Genomic DNA, 16,056 nt, shown 5'->3' with positions numbered 1-16,056 from the left:
GTGTTGCGAAGACACAGTTGCAGTAAAGGCGGACAGACTTTAGCAATCACTTAGTCCAGACCATTCACATTGCACGGGATGATTATACGATTGCCTCCTTTCTGTCTTTGATGGGGGAATTAGGGTCAACCCAAGCAGGTTCGGGCTTGCTGCTGCCATGCCCCTTAATCCCGGCGTTGCTGAGCAAGGGCTCCCATCCCAGCCCCGCTGATCCAGTCAGCTGTCAGCTGTGAGTTAGTATGGCGGAGGAGGAAGGCGATGTGGCTGAGGAGGATGTGTTCCTGGCGTTTGCCAGGCGTCCTTGTCCTCCCAGAGGTCCCCTGCGTCGGGCCTTGGACAAGGCCTTCTTTATCTTCCTGGTCCTCTTCCTGATGCTACTGACACTGGAGGCTGTTTATAAGCTGCTGTGGCTGCTACCGTGGGCAAAGTTTGGGGACTGGCTCCTGAGAACACCTCAGAAGGAGGAGGAGCTGGAATTGTGACCACCTTTCCTATAAACATTGTCTTCCCCTGCGACAGAGGTGAGAGGTGGGGACAAGAGGGAAATAGAATGTAGGGGGCTGTGGAGGGGACACTTGCACAGCTGTCTTAAAATTTTTGCACCTATACTCTGGGAAAATTTTTTGAAAAGGTTTGTACTTCTCACACATGCTTAAGTAATCATCTACAGTTTTTCATCATAAATGAAAATTGTTTCAAGGATGGAATTTCTGGCCGATTGCAGATGTTCACATCTTGGGGAACCTGGGTGGCTCAGTCGGTGAAGCGCCCGACCTCAGCTCCGGTCGTGATCTCCGGTTCTTGGGTTCGAGCCCCAAGGCAGGCTCTGCTGTCAGCGTGGATCCTCTGTCCTCTTCTCTCTCTGCCCCTCTCCCATTCATGCATGTGCTCTCTTTCAAAATAAACATTTAAAAAAAAAAAAAAGGAAAATAGGGGCGTCTGGGTGGCTCAGTTGTCACACTTTGGCTCAGGTCATGATCTCATGGTTGGTGAGTTCGAGGCCCATGTCGGGCTCTGTGCTGACAGAGATTCTGTGTCTCCCTCTTTCCCTGCCCCTTACAGGCTCATGCTCTGTGTCTCTCCCCTTCAAAAATAAACACTTTTAAAAAACTCTAAAAAAAGAAAAAAGAAAAAAGGAAAACATTCACATTTTAAAATAAACAAACTCATAACTACAGGATTATTTTCTTCCTTCTTTCGCGACTCTTTTTCCCCCTTGAACAGCTATTACCAGTCCACTTCTCCACAGACAATTTTATACTTTTATACTTGAAAGTCTTTTACTGACCGATCAATCATATTTTCTTGCATATACATATTAATTGAGATGAAAAATGTTTTTCTTTGTTGTGACCATAGACAGCAAAGTTTTTAAAAATTTTTCTTCTCGGGGCGCCTGGGTGGCTCAGTCGGTTAAACAGCCAACTTCGGCTCAGGTCATGATTTCACGGTCCGTGAGTTTGAGCCCTGCGTCGGGCTCTGTGCTGACAGCTCAGAGCCTGGAGCCTGTTTCAGATTCTGTGTCTCCCTCTCTCTGACCCTCTCCTGTTCATGCTCTGTCTCTCTCTGTCTCAAAAATAAATAGGGGCGCCTGGGTGGCGCAGTCGGTTAAGCGTCCGACTTCAGCCAGGTCACGATCTTGCGGTCCGTGAGTTCGAGCCCCGCGTCAGGCTCTGGGCTGATGGCTCAGAGCCTGGAGCCTGTTTCCCATTCTGTGTCTCCCTCTCTCTCTGGCCCTCCCCCGTTCATGCTCTGTCTCTCTCTCTGTCCCAAAAATAAATAAACGTTGAAAAAAAAAATTAAAAAAAAAATAAATAAACGTTAAAAAAAATTAAAAAAAAATTTTTCTTCTCTGTTATCATTACAATTATTATGAGAACAGAACTCATTTAAATAGCATCAAGATTGCACACAGTTTTTAAATGATTAAAAATTGAAAGTACATGTTTAATGAGACAGGAGAGGTGGTGTTTATGGTACCTTGATGAAAGAAATAGGCTACATGTCCCTTTACTTAAGACAAGATTAGCCCCAGATTTCATGATTGACAACCACAGGCATATCTTGGAGATAATGCAGGTTCTGTTCCAGATGACCACAATAAAGCGAATATCGCAATAAAGAAAGTCAAAGGAGCTTTTTTGCTTTTCCAGTGCATATAAAGGTTATGTTTACGTGATACTGTAGTCCATTAAGTGCATGATAGCATTATGTGTTTAAAAAAACCCAACGTACATACCTTAAGTTAAAAATACTTTATTGCTGGGGTGCCTGGGTGGCTCAGTCAGTTGAGAACCTGACTTCAGCTCAGTATGGTTTATGGATTCGGAGCCCCTCTGGGGTTCTCTCTCTCTCCCTCTCTCTGCCCTTCTCCAACTTGCATGCACATCCTCGCTCTCTCAACATAAATAAATAAACTTAATACTGCTAAAAATGCTAAACATCATCTGAGCTTTCAGGGAGTTTTAATCTTTTCGCTGGGGAAGGGTCTTCCCTAGATGCTGGTGGCTGCTGACTGATCAGGGTGGTGGTTGCTGAAGGTTGGGATGGCCGTGCCAATTTCTTAAAATAAGACAACAATGAGGTTTGCTGCATCAATCGACTATTCTTTTTTTTTTATTTTTTTAAATTTTTTTTCAATGTTTTTTATTTATTTTTGGGACAGAGAGAGACAGAGCATGAACGGGGGAGGGGCAGAGAGAGAGGGAGACACAGAATCGGAAACAGGCTCCAGGCTCCGAGCCATCAGCCCAGAGCCTGACGCGGGGCTCGAACTCACGGACTGCGAGATCGTGACCTGGCTGAAGTCGGACGCTTAACCGACTGCGCCACCCAGGCGCCCCTCGACTATTCTTTTCACAAACGATTTCTCTGTAGCATGCGATGCTGTTTGATAGCATTTTACCCACAGCAGAACTTTCAAAATTGAAGTCAGTCCTCTCAAACCCTGCTGCTGCATTATCAACTAAGTTTTATGTAATACCCTAAATCCTTTGTTGTCATTTCAATGATCTTAATAGCATCTTCACCAGGAGTAGATTTCATTTCAAGAAACCACTTTCTGTGCTCATCCATAAGAAGCAACTCCTCATCTTTTGAAGTTTTATCTTGAGATTGCAGCCAATTCAGTCACATCTCCAGGCTCTACTTCTAATTCTGGTTCTCTTGCCAATTCTACCACATCTGAAGTCACTTCCTCCACTGAAGTCTTGAACCTCTCAAAGTCACCCATGAGAATTAGAGTCAACTTCTTTCAAACTCTTATTAATATTAATATTTTGTCCTCTTCCCATGAACCACAAATGTTCCTAATACATCTACATTGGTGGATCCTTTCGAGAAGGTTTTCAATTTACTTCACCTAAATCCATTAGAGGAATCACTGTGTATACCAACGACAGCTTTATGAAATGTATTTCTTAAATAATAAGACCTGAAAGCCGAAATTACTCCTTGATCCATGGTCTTCAGAATGGATGCTGTGTTGGCAGGCATGAAAACAACATTCATCTCATTGTATATCTTTATCAGAGCTCTTGGATGACCAGGTGCATTGTCAATGAGCAGTACAAGAAAGGAATTTTTTTTTAAAGTTTATTTATTTGGGGGGAGGTGCAGAGAGAGAGAGGGAGAGAATCCCAAGCAGGCTCTGCACTGTCAGCACAGAGCCCGACATGGCGCTTGAGTTCGCAAACAGTGAGATCACAACCTGAGCCCAGATCAAGAGCCGGACACCCAACCGACTGAGCCACCCAGGTGCCCCCAGAAAGGAATCTTTCTTTCTGAGCAGTAGGTCTCAAAGTAGGGCTTAGCAGTAACTATGTTGTCAACAGATGTGCTGTCATCCAGGCTTTGTTGTTCCATTTATAGATCACGGGCAGAGTAAATTTAGCATAATTCTTAAGGGCCCTAGGATTTTTGGAATGGCAAATGAGCATTGGCTTCAACTTAATGTCACCAGCTGCTTTAGCCCTTAGCAAGAGAGTAAGCCTGTCATTTGAAGCTTTGAAGTCAGGCACTGACTTCTCCTCTCTAGTTATGAAAGCCCCAGATAGTATCTTCTTTCAGGAGAAGACTGTTTCATCTACACTGAATATCCGTTGTTTGGTGTAGCCACTTTCATTAATTATCTTAGCTAGGTCTGCCAGATAACTTGCTGCAGCTTCTACGTCAGTGCCTGCTGCTTCACCTTGCTTTTTTATGTTTGGAAGATGGCTTCTTTCTTTATACCTCATGAACCAACCACTGCAAGCTTCCAAGTTTTCTTCTGCAGCCTCTCAGCCTTCACGTAATTGAAGAGAGTTAAGGTCTTTGAGAGAATGTTGTGGCTGGTTTGATCTTCTATCTAGACCACCCAAACATCTTCCATATCATCAGTAAGTCCGTGCTGCTTTCTTATCATTCATGTGTTCACTGGAGTAGCACTTTTTTCTAAATTTTTTTTTTTTTACATTTATTTTTGAGAAACAGAGTGAGACAAAGAGTGAACGGGGGAGGGGCAGAGAGAGTAGGAGACACAGAATCTGAAGCAGTCTCCAGGCTCTGAGCAAGCGGTCAGCACAGAGCCTGATGCGGGGCTCGAACCCACGAACTGTGAGATCATGACCTGAGCCGAAGTCGGACGCTCAACCGACTGAGCCACCCAGGCGCCCCTGGAGTAGCACTTTTAATTTCCTTCAAGACCATGTCCTTTGCAGTCACAGCCTGACTGTCTGGCACAAGAGGTCTAGCTTTCGGCTTGTCTCAGCTTTCAACATGCCTTCCTTCCTAAGCTTAATCATTTCTAGCTTTTGACGGATTGATCTTTTTTAATGTTTATTTCTGAGAGAGAGAGAGAGAGAGAGAGAGAGAGAGAGAAGGGGAGGGGGAGAGAGAGAGAGGGAGACACAGAATCAGAAGCAGGCTCCGGGCTCTAACCTGTCGGCATAGAGTCGGATGCAGGGCTCAAACCCACAAACCACAAGATCATGACCTGAGCCGAAATTGTACACTTAACCCACTGAGCCACCCCGGCACCCCTAGCTTTTGATTTAAAGTGAGAGACATGTGACTCTTTCTTTCACTTAAACACTTAGAGGCCATTGCAGGGTTATTAATTTCAATATCCTTGTGTCTCAGAGAATAGGGAAGGCTGAGGAGAGGGAGAGAGATGGGGGAACAGCTGGTGAGTGGAACAGTCAGCACAAACACACGGTATTTATTAAGTTCACTGTCTTTATATGGGTGTCATTTGTGTTACCCCCAAACAGTTATAATAGTAACCAATCACAGATTACCATGACAAAAGTAAAAATAACAAAAAAGTTTGAAATATTGCAGTACTTACCAAAATATGGCACTGAACCACGAAATGAACAAATGCTGTTCGAAAAAGGGTGTCAGCAGGAGCACCTGGCTGGCTCAGTCAGTACAGCATGTGACTCTTGATCCTGGGGTTTGGGGTTCAAGCCCCACATTGGGTGTAGAGATTCCTTAAAAATAAAATCTTTAGGGGAGCCTGGGTGGCTCAGTTGGTTGAGCGTCCAACTTCAGCTCAGGTCATGATCTCGTGGTTCGTGAGTTTGAGCCCCGCGTCAGGCTCTGTGCTGACAGCTCAGAGCCTGGAGCCTGCCTTGGATTCTGTCTCCCTCTCTCTCTGCCCCTCCCCTGCTCATGCTCTGTCTCTCTCTGTCTCAAAAATAAATAAATATTAAAAATAAAATAAAATAAAATAAAATCTTTAAAACAGGAAAAAAAACCCGTGCCGATAGACTTGTTCAACCCAAGGCTGCCACAAACCTTCAACTGGTAAAAAACAAAAACAAAAACAAAAACAAAAAACAAAACTACAATATCTGTGAGGCACAATAAAATGAGGTATGCCCGCATACCTTTTTGGGTTTTGTTTGTTTGTTTGTTTGTTTGTTTAAGAGACGAGGAAGTCGATTATAAAAGGGAACGGGAAGAAGGAGAACCTCAACTGCAAGCATTTACTCAGTAAGAACAATCTTGCGAAAGTTGAGGATCTAGAAATTAAATCCTTATCGTCTCCTAAGGCTGAGTACCCTTTGAGGGAATTTTCATGTTCCCTAATTTGAAGACTATAGGCTTAGATGGTGTGGGATTCTTTAATGGAAGGGCAGGTTTGAGGCTCTGGTACAGTGAGGGCTTAAGGATCTAAGAACCTCCGCGTCCTAATAGTGGCAAAATGGTCACCACTTGTAGAAAGCCAAAGGATGCAAGGGATGGGAATCTCCGTGTTAACTGTTCTGGCTTCCCCGTAAGTTCACATCTGGACCCACCCTGGCCTCCACGAGTCCTTCCAGCCTCCCTAAAGTTGAGTGAGGTAGGGGGTGCGGGCGAGGCGGGCGTCGAAGTCAGTTTCTTCTCTCTTCGTTCTTTCCTCAGTTTCCCCAGAGGAAGAGAAAGGGACGAGTCGAGACCCAAGGTATTTTACGAGTCTCACTTCGTCTGCCAGCCCTCACAGCGGCAATCTGCACAGATTCTTCTCACGGCCCCCCACCCCTACCCCCATATCGCCGTCCTAAGGCCCTGGAGCTCCTGGACAAAGCTCGGCCTCCAGATCATCACCGCCTGCACTTTGGGGGACCCTCTCCAGAAAAGAACGGAGAACCACCTAGCTCCCACCTACTTGGTTGGTCATTAGTTCCATGGAGGCGCTTAAAGAGGAATCAATAACAATAGCGATAATAATAAGAACACATTTGTATAGCTCATTGTGCTCATCTGTATGCATTTGTTATGATTTCACGGTTGGGAGATATAGACACCTGGAAGTATTAGTAGCTGCTGGACAGCGGCAAGGGAGCGGGCAGCCCGCAAAAGGGAAGGGGCAGGCGCAGTCGATTAAACCGTGGAAAGGGTACCGGGCAGGTAGGAAAGCAGCGCCGGAAGGCTGGTCAACGGCCCAGCGGAAGGAAAAGGGTTTTTTCCCTCTTAAGAGACGCTCGTTCTTTCCTGCACCCTTGCGCAGTCTTGGAGGGCCCAATCCCTTGGCTCTCCTGTTCCGTTCCCCCTTTCCCACTTGGAAAGGTGGCTCAGTCCTTCCCGCACGCGACCCGCCGGCGGTTGGGCCGGATGCAGGAAGTTTCTAATTGGCTGAGTCGCAGAAGCACCGGGTGAAAAGAGCTCTGCCGGCGGCGCGCCCTAGTCCGGGCGTAGCCAATACCGTACGGCAAAATGGCGGCCCCCGGGTAGTTTGGGACGCCCTGAGGAGGCAAAAGCGCCCCCTACTGGTCACAGGAAAGGGAGCCGCAGACTGTGTGGGCGTCACTGGAGATGGGGGCGGGCCTACCACCACTTCCTGCCGCAGGGTGAGGCGTGGTCCGGGCGCCGTACGACAATATGGCCGCGCCTATGTGGCTGTAGGCGGAAACTCGGCGGCTTCCGGTCCAGAGAAGGGCCTGCGGTGGGAGGGGGAAGGAAGGCGGAGGGAACCATGCGAGGTTCTGAGATCAGCAGCGAGGGTCGCCTCGAGAGACCGTTTCAGAGGTGGGGGCCGGACGGTGTGGGGAGCGAAGGCGGGGGCGGGAATGTCGAGGGAGAGGTATTGGGGAGTCCCGGGCGCTGAGTCTGAGGGACAAGCTATGGTACCTTCCTTCCTATCCCTGAAGGGGAGTGGGGTGGCCGGGGGCCGAACTGGGGGAGGGGGACTTGGCGGGAAGCTCATCTAGAGGAAGGGGTCAGACGCCAGGTTGGGATTTGAGAGGAATCGGGACAGCTCACTGCTGGGCTCACAATCGGTTACAGGTCACAGACAGAGAATGGGGGAAATTCGGGTGGGGTAAGAGGGAGGGGATTGAGGTGAGATCTCTCCAACCTGACGCCCCGGTTTGAGGAGCCCCGTCGGAGGGCGGAGTATGAAGATAATTCAAGGAGGAGAAAGGGGAATGGATTATTGGGAGGGAACCTCCTTCACCTCAGAGAGTCTAGGAGTTGGGGGTGATCGTTCAGGATGGGATGAGGGTGTGGATTTGACGTGTTTGAGAGCGAAACGGGGAAGGCTCAGGAGGTGGTGCTGCCGGGGGTGTGGTATCTGCGAGGGAACGTCGAGGGAATCTGGAGTGCAATGTGGGAGGCGGTCCAGGGGTTGGAAGAATCAACTTGGCAAGTATGAGAATTGGGGAAATGAATGTCTGAGAAGTGGGGCAATGAAACAGAAAGAAAGCTTGGATATCGACAAGAGGGGTGGAGCTGGGGGTGGGGACTTAAGGGTTTCAGGTGGTTTGGGGCTTCCTTATGTAAAGGGCCAGAAAAGCATATGGTACTAACAGTTGCTGGAAGACAGGCAGATGAGGACACTGTTGGGCAGGGCTGGGTGTTACTGAAACCCAAGAAGATTGGAAAGTGTGTGAGATGAGGGATGGGCTGTGCTGGAGGGGCTCTTTCTGAGGCCCCATCCCCTTCCAGCAGGAGTTCCGAAATCCCCAACACCTCCTCCCTCCGGGGGATTTGATCCCCCATGGCCACCGCTAACAGCATCATCGTGCTGGATGATGATGACGAAGATGAAGCAGCTGCTCAGCCAGGTCCCTCCCACCCACCCCCCAATCCGGCCTCACCCCGGCCAGAAGCCCCTGGCTCCTCTCAGCCCCATGGGGCTGGAGGAAGCAGTAGTTCTGGCGGCAAGAAATGCTACAAGTTGGAGAATGAGAAGCTGTTTGAAGAGGTGAGCTTTAGGGGAGAAGATTCTTGTACCCCAGGGAGGGGGATGGCTGACTGGCTCTCCTGTCCTTTCTTCCCCACTAACCCCACCTCGCCTTCTTTCTCTCAACCCCTCCCCTTGTCTCTTTCCCCCTACCTCTTCCCCTGAATCCTTTAGTTCCTTGAGCTGTGTAAGACGCAGACAGCAGACCACCCTGAGGTGGTCCCATTCCTCTATAACCGGCAGCAGCGTGCCCACTCTCTGTTTTTGGCCTCCGCGGAGTTCTGCAACATCCTCTCTCGGGTCCTATCTCGGGCCCAGAGCCGGCCAGCTAAGCTCTATGTCTACATTAATGAGCTCTGCACTGTTCTCAAGGCCCATTCAGCCAAGAAGAAGCTGAACCTGGCCCCTGCTGCCACCACCTCTAGTGAACCCTCTGGGAATAACCCTCCCACAGACCCCTCCTCGGACCCCACAAATGCCGAGACCACTGCCTCTGAGGCCCCAAGGACCCGTGGTTCCCGGCGGCAGATCCAGCGCTTGGAGCAGCTGCTAGCGCTCTATGTGGCTGAGATCCGGCGGCTGCAGGAAAAGGAGTTGGATCTCTCAGAGTTGGATGACCCAGACTCCACATACCTGCAGGAGGCAAGGTTGAAGCGTAAGCTGATCCGCCTCTTTGGGCGGCTGTGTGAACTCAAAGACTGCTCTTCACTGACGGGCCGTGTCATAGAACAGCGCATCCCCTACCGTGGCACCCGCTACCCAGAGGTTAACAGGCGCATTGAGCGGCTCATCAACAAACCAGGGCCTGATACCTTCCCTGACTATGGAGATGTACTGCGGGCTGTGGAGAAGGCAGCTGCTAGGCACAGCCTCGGCCTCCCACGACAGCAGCTCCAGCTCATGGCTCAGGATGCCTTCCGAGATGTGGGCATCAGGTTACAGGAACGACGCCACCTTGATCTCATCTACAACTTTGGCTGTCACCTCACAGATGACTATAGGCCAGGTAGGGATTAGTGAGATGCCTGTCAACAACCCTTATATGTCAGATGTTTGGTGGAGGGGGGATCTCTCTTGTCCCTTCTTCTAGGGTTTGGGCTGAGTACTCTGACTTTATATCTTCCCACGTAGGCATTGACCCTGCACTGTCAGATCCCGCCCTAGCCCGGCGCCTGCGAGAAAACCGGAGCTTGGCTATGAGCCGGCTGGATGAGGTCATCTCCAAATATGCAATGATGCAAGACAAGAGTGAGGAGGGCGAGAGACAGAAGAGAAGGGCTCGGCTTCCCCAAGCCACCTCTTCCCACTCCGCAGACTCCCCCAAAGCCTCCTTGGATTCTGGTGAGGTATGGAAGGGATAAACCCTTCAGACAGACCTTGTCCTTCCCCTGCACTAGCTAGCAGGGAGTTTAGGGTGACTGACTGGGAAAAGTGCAGAAGGAACCCGAGAACCAGACCCTCTGGGACAAGGGATTCCTTAGAGAAATTCCTTTGTCCCCCAGGGCCCTAGTGGAATGGTGTCCCAGGAATGCCCTACCACCTCCAAGGCTGAGACAGATGACGAAGAAGATGAGGAAAGTGATGAGGAAGAGGAAGAAGAGGAAGAGGAGGAAGAAGAGGAAGAGGAAGAAGAAGAGGAGGAGGCCACAGATTCTGAAGAAGAGGAGGATCTCGAACAGATGCAGGAAGGTCAGGGGGACGATGAAGAGGAGGAGGAGGAGGAGGAGGAGGAGGAGGAAGCAGGTATGTCAAGGAAACAGTCCCCTCATGTGTCGGTTCCCTCTACTCTTTTGGATGTGAACCACCTGTTTGAGACCCTTCCCTCCCTCCCTCTTACTCTCAGCAGTATTCTTTCCCTTAGTTCTCATGCTGCCTCTCCCCTCTTTTCTTCTTTTCCAGGTCAGGATGGAGACAAGAGCCCTATGTCCCCACTGCAGCAGATCTCCGCTGAAAAAAACCTGGAATCTAGCAGAGGGATCAGCAAGTCTGTGGGGGAGCAGCAGAACAAAGGACTCATAATGTCACCATCTTCACTGTCAGAAGACGCCTTGGCCCCCTCCAGCATAGATGCTGAAAGCAACGGAGAACACCTTGAGGAGTTACCCCTGGAGGAAGAGAGCCCCATGTCTCAGCTCTTTGAGCTCGAGATCGAAGCCTTGCCCCTGGATACCACTCCTTCCCCTGAGGAGAGGGACGTTTCTTCTTCCAGGAAGCAATCAGAGGACCCCCTCACCACTGTCTTGGAGAATGGAGCAGCCATGGTCACCTCCACTTCCTTCAATGGAGGTGTGTCTCCTCACACCTGGGGAGATTCCTGTCCCCCGTGCAAGAAATCCCGGAAGGAGAAGCAAACTGGAGCAGGGTCATTAGGAAACAGGTAACAATGACAAGGAGGAGAAGAGGGAGGCCAAGGACAGATTGCAAGGGGCTTTCTGAGAGTATTGAGGAACTGGGTCTGCTGGGAAGAGACTGGATGATTCCCCTCCGGCCTCAGGCTCTTCATACCCCTCCACATATTTGTGTTTCTGTCCCTAGCTATGTAGAAAGGCAAAGGGCAGTGCATGAGAAGAATGGGAAGAAGGTATCTACCCTGCCCAGCCCACCTTCTCCCTTGACTTCTATGGCCCCAGTTGCTGATTCCTCGACAAGAGTGGACTCTCCTAGCCATGGCCTGGTGACCAGCTCCCTCTGTAGCCCATCTCCAGCCCAGTTGTCCCAAGCCCCCCATTCACAACCCTCCCGGCCTGGTACTTACAAGGTAAGAGGGGGAGGCAGTTGTTTCCTGACTTGTCTTTCATTGTCTGTTCAGTTTCAGGCACTCCATCTGAATTTTGCACCCACCACATCCTCTCTCGACCTTTTTTCTAACCCCAGTTTTTAATCTCTGAGAAATCCTTACCTTTGCTTCTTTTACCCCTATATTCCAGATGTCTCTTTCTGACTCTGTCTCTCACTCCCTGCAGATGAGTGTGGCCACACAGTGCGATCCAGAGGAGATCATCGTGCTCTCAGACTCTGATTAGCTGCCTCTACCCCCCACTCCCTGCCTCCAAAATGTTTTGGAATAGTATTTGGAGGATGGTGGGAAACAGATGACTGAGGAAGGGATTGACTGGGCTAATCCCCTTTTGGTGGTGTTTCTTTAAAAAAAAAAAAACAAAAAAACAAAACCTTAAGTTTTACACAGAAACATTAATAAACAATAAAGTTCTTTTCTTATTGTATCCCTGTCTTTTCCTTTTCCTTGTTCTACTCTCACAGCCGATTGGCACCGGCTGTTCTCTGGTTCAAGGTTAGCCTGGGCCTGGACTACCCCTGGAGCTGTCCTTTGTAGCCTGTCCTTAGCCTGCCTCTCTTTGAGTTCCCTCGGCTTCAGGCCTTCCGCTTGCCCTCTGCCAGGCACTAAAAAGAAAGAAGAAAGAAAGAAAAAAAGAAAAAGAAATGTGTTCCAGCCTCCCGAATGTGCTTTTACTTTCTCACTTCGAGCGGTTGGAGTAAAAAGGCCAATCAGGGGCCGACTCAAGGTTATTTGGCCAATCCAGACCCGGAGGAAGGGGGCGGGGTTTCAGGGGGACTGTCTGAAGCTGGGAGAGCAGGGCGATTAGATCCCGCAAACCTGCTAATGGCCACAGCTCAGGGGCGGAGCCTAAGCAGCGACGGCCAAAACCCTTCGCCAATGGGAAGGGCAGGCTTACGGAATTAAAGGGGAATGAGCGCTTCGGCCGAACCACCAAGTCCTGCGTTTTCAGCAGCGGAAGAGACCTGGTACCTTTAAGGTGGAATGAGACGGCTGTTCTTTAAAGGAGAAGTGGTCTAGTCGGCCGAGTAGTGCCCAGAGGCACGGGCGGGGTACCCGTCTGTGCCTTTAAAGCCGGAGGGGCGGGAGGCGGAGCGGAGGCGGAGGGCGGAGGGAGTCGGCGCAAGATGGCGGCGGGAGGGGCCCAGGCTGCGGCTCTGGCCGCCGAGTGAGGGGCGGGGGGGCCCGGGGGCGCGCGGCCCGGTAAGCGGGGACGCGCGGGGTTGGGGGGCGCCTTCCGGGTGGGAGAGGAGGTCGAAGTAGCGCTTGGGGCGGAGCAGAGGGGGGCGGGGTCCTGTGTGGGCGGGGGTAGGCAAGGGGCGGGGCCGGGAGGGCCACGGGGGTGGGCCTTGAAGAGGCGGGGCCGAAAGGGCCAAGGGGCGTGCCTTGAAGGGGCGGGGCTAGAGGTAAGCTGAGGGGCAAAGGGGCCCTTGCTCCCGACAGAGCTGGTGGGGGGAGGGCATAGCCTAAAAAGACATGGAGGGAGGGATGGTTTTCGGTACAGGAACAGACTTGCCCCCCTCCTAAGAAAAGGTTGCAAAACACCAGTAAGGTAAATTTTGGAAATTCAGGCTTTCAGGCAAATGGGAAATTCCGAGGGGAGGCACCCCACTCCCCAAGAACACCTTATTTCTCTAATCTCCAAGGAAAGAGCACTGGATTAGGAGTCAGGACATCTGTGTTTCCTGGCACTGCCACTTACTGGCTCTGTGACCTTGGATAATCTCGTAATCTTTCCGAGCCTCAGTTTCCTCATCTGTCAAATGGGGTTGGGAGGAATACCTACCTTACAGTGTTGTGGGGAATTACTCGGATAAAGGGTATGAACATGTCTTTAAACTGTAGAGGGAAGGGCTGTGTTATTATGAGATGTTATCATTCTTCTCTCTTTTTCTTCCCAGAGACCCCCCCGGCCGCCCTCCTCCTTCCCTTGTTCCTGTGGCTGGGGGGGTACCCCCTCCCTCCACGCCATGGAGCCATCTCCTCTCTCTCCCAGTGGGGCAGCACTCCCCCTGCCTCTGTCACTGGCCCCACCCCCACTGCCCCTGCCTGCAGCTGCAGTGGTCCACGTGTCCTTCCCTGAGGTGACCAGTGCCCTTCTGGAGTCCCTCAATCAGCAGCGGCTACAGGGCCAGCTCTGCGATGTGTCCATCCGAGTGCAGGGCCGGGAGTTCAGGGCTCATCGTGCTGTCCTGGCTGCCTCCTCCCCTTACTTCCACGACCAGGTTTTACTCAAGGGCATGACCTCCATCTCTCTGCCCAGCGTCATGGACCCGGGCGCCTTCGAGACTGTCTTGGCTTCCGCTTACACTGGTCGCCTCAGCATGGCTGCTGCTGACATTGTCAACTTCCTCACAGTGGGGTCGGTGCTCCAAATGTGGCACATCGTGGATAAGTGCACTGAACTCCTCCGCGAAGGCCGGGCCTCAGCCACCACCACCACCATCACCACTGCTGCTGCCACTTCTGCCACTGTCCCTGGTGCTGGGGTCCCATCGGGGAGTGGGGCCACTGTGGCCCCTGCCACCATGGGCTCTGTGCGCTCCCATGCCTCCAGCCGAGCCAGTGAGAATCAGTCCCCCAGCAGCAGCAACTACTTCAGCCCCCGAGAGTCCACTGATTTCTCATCTTCTTCCCAAGAGGCATTTGCAGCTTCTGCAGTGGGCAGTGGGGAACGTCGAGGAGGTGGCCCTGTATTCCCAGCCCCTGTGGTTGGCAGTGGCGGGGCTACCTCTGGGAAGCTGCTGCTGGAGGCAGATGAGCTCTGCGATGATGGGGATGGGAGAGGTGCTGTGGTCCCTGGGGGTGGGCTCCGGCGGCCCACCTATGCACCCCCCAGCATCATGCCACAGAAACACTGGGTATATGTGAAGCGGGGTGGAAACAGCCCAGCACCGGCACCCCTCGTTCCCCAAGACCCAGATCTGGAAGAGGATGAGGAGGAGGAAGACCTGGTGTTGACCTGTGAGGATGATGAAGATGAAGAGCTCGGGGGTGGCTCCAGGGTTCCCGAGGCTGGAGGACCAGAGGCTACCCTTAGCATAAGTGATGTCCGGACCCTGACTGAGCCACCGGACAAGGGAGAGGAGCAGGTCAATTTCTGTGAGTCCTCCAATGACTTTGGCTCCTATGAGGGTGGGGGTCCTGGGGCGGGGCTTGATGATTCCGGGGGGCCAACCCCTTCCTCCTATGCCCCCTCCCACCCTCCGAGGCCCCTGCTTCCCTTGGACATGCAGGGCAACCAGATCCTGGTCTTCCCATCGTCTTCATCCTCCTCCTCCTCCTCCTCCTCACAGGCCCCAGGCCAGCCACCAGGGAACCAAGCTGAACACGGGGCGGTGACCCTGGGGGGCACCTCAGCAGGGAGCCTGGGCATGCCGGGTGGTGCTGGGGGGACCCCTGGAGGGGCAGGCAGTGGGGATGGGAATAAGATCTTTTTGTGCCACTGTGGGAAGGCCTTCTCCCACAAGAGCATGCGAGATCGGCATGTGAACATGCACCTCAACCTGCGGCCCTTTGACTGCCCCGTGTGCAACAAAAAGTTTAAGATGAAGCACCACCTGACCGAGCACATGAAGACACACACAGGTCTCAAACCCTACGAGTGTGGCGTCTGCGCCAAGAAGTTCATGTGGCGAGACAGCTTCATGCGCCACCGGGGACACTGTGAGCGCCGGCACCGCCTGGGCGGGGGCGGACCCGGACCCGGAGGGCCCGCTGGGCCAGCCCTGCCGCCCAAGAGAGAGTCTCCTGGAGTGGGTGGGGGCAGCGGCGACGAGGCGAGTGGGGCCACGCCCCAGTCCAGCCGAAGGGTCTGGTCCCCACCCAGTGTCCACAAGGTGGAGATGGGCTTTGGTGGAGGAGGAGGAACAAACTGAAGGGGGGGCTCCTGGAGGCAGCTTTCGGGGAAGAGGAAACCGGGAGCACCAGCCAGGGGCGCTGTGGCCCTCGGGTGATCTCCCACCACGCTTACTGTCTTCCTTATCTCTACCGGACTTGTATATATTTTGGAGGGGGAACAATGTTGCACCATCGGCCACCCCATTCCATCCCTCAGCCCCTCTCCCACAAAGTATCCCTGGAACTAAGTCCTTCCTTTCCCTCAGCTCCAGACTAGGGCGCATATGGTGGTGGGGGGAGGGAAAGGGGCTATGGAGCATCCTGGAGTCACAGGGTCAAGGGTCAGGTGGTTGTAGTCTGTACCTGAAGTCTGTGTTTGTGTTGTTGTGGGGACCAGGTTTTGAGCCCCACCCTTGTCCTAGAACCTACCCCACCCCGCTAAGGACGTGCCCTTTATTTCCACCCTAATCCCTCCTATCTCTCCTTGGGGGACCTCCAACTGGATTCTCATTGAGGAGGGAGTGAAGACAAGGAGGGAATATAAGTCGTAAGAATACAAGGTTTTTATTTTAAATCTTATTTTTTTTAAAATGGTGATTAAAATATTTATTGGTCATTTCACTTGGCTTGCCAACAGCCCCTATGTGTTTGCTGGGGATCCGAAGCAGGTTGGGGAAAGCGGAGTAACGGTTCTCTAGGAAGTAGTTTCTGGAAGGAGGGCACCGAGGGGGAGCCTAGGGTTGGGGAGGGTTTCTGGAAGTGGGTGGTGCTG

At 52.0% G+C, this 16,056-nt stretch overlaps 3 protein-coding genes across 5 annotated transcripts; all 3 read left to right on the top strand.

Annotated features, from left to right (window-relative positions):
• The first annotated feature begins 239 nt into the window (after positions 1-239).
• SMIM40 (small integral membrane protein 40) lies at positions 240-482 on the top strand. Its single transcript, XM_030317061.1, has one exon. The coding sequence runs from the start codon at positions 240-242 to the stop codon at positions 480-482; it is 243 nt and encodes an 80-aa protein (XP_030172921.1).
• Positions 483-7,384: 6,902 nt separating this feature from the next.
• Positions 7,385-11,871, top strand: DAXX (death domain associated protein). 2 transcript variants are annotated; one of them, XM_030315235.1, is made up of 8 exons: positions 7,385-7,491; positions 8,413-8,668; positions 8,822-9,653; positions 9,779-9,993; positions 10,150-10,390; positions 10,547-11,024; positions 11,183-11,405; positions 11,611-11,871. In XM_030315235.1, exons 2-8 carry the CDS (start codon positions 8,462-8,464, stop codon positions 11,668-11,670), a joined length of 2,256 nt encoding a protein of 751 aa, XP_030171095.1. In that variant the 5' UTR covers positions 7,385-7,491; positions 8,413-8,461; the 3' UTR covers positions 11,671-11,871. The 2 variants fall into 2 exon arrangements, with proteins under 2 accessions (XP_030171095.1, XP_030171094.1); XM_030315234.1 differs by having other exon boundaries at positions 7,389-7,491; positions 8,410-8,668.
• Positions 11,872-11,963: 92 nt separating this feature from the next.
• Positions 11,964-15,905, top strand: ZBTB22 (zinc finger and BTB domain containing 22). Of its 2 annotated transcripts, none has more exons than XM_030315237.1 (2): positions 11,964-12,423; positions 13,346-15,905. In XM_030315237.1, the coding sequence occupies exon 2, from the start codon at positions 13,415-13,417 to the stop codon at positions 15,320-15,322; it is 1,908 nt and encodes a 635-aa protein (XP_030171097.1). In that variant the 5' UTR covers positions 11,964-12,423; positions 13,346-13,414; the 3' UTR covers positions 15,323-15,905. The 2 variants fall into 2 exon arrangements, with proteins under 2 accessions (XP_030171097.1, XP_030171096.1); XM_030315236.1 differs by having other exon boundaries at positions 11,964-12,647.
• Positions 15,906-16,056: the final 151 nt, after the last annotated feature.

Source organism: Lynx canadensis, chromosome B2, assembly GCF_007474595.2.
Source record: "Lynx canadensis isolate LIC74 chromosome B2, mLynCan4.pri.v2, whole genome shotgun sequence".
Taxonomy (NCBI): Eukaryota; Metazoa; Chordata; class Mammalia; order Carnivora; family Felidae; genus Lynx; species Lynx canadensis.
This window is presented reverse-complemented; position numbering and strand designations above follow the sequence as displayed.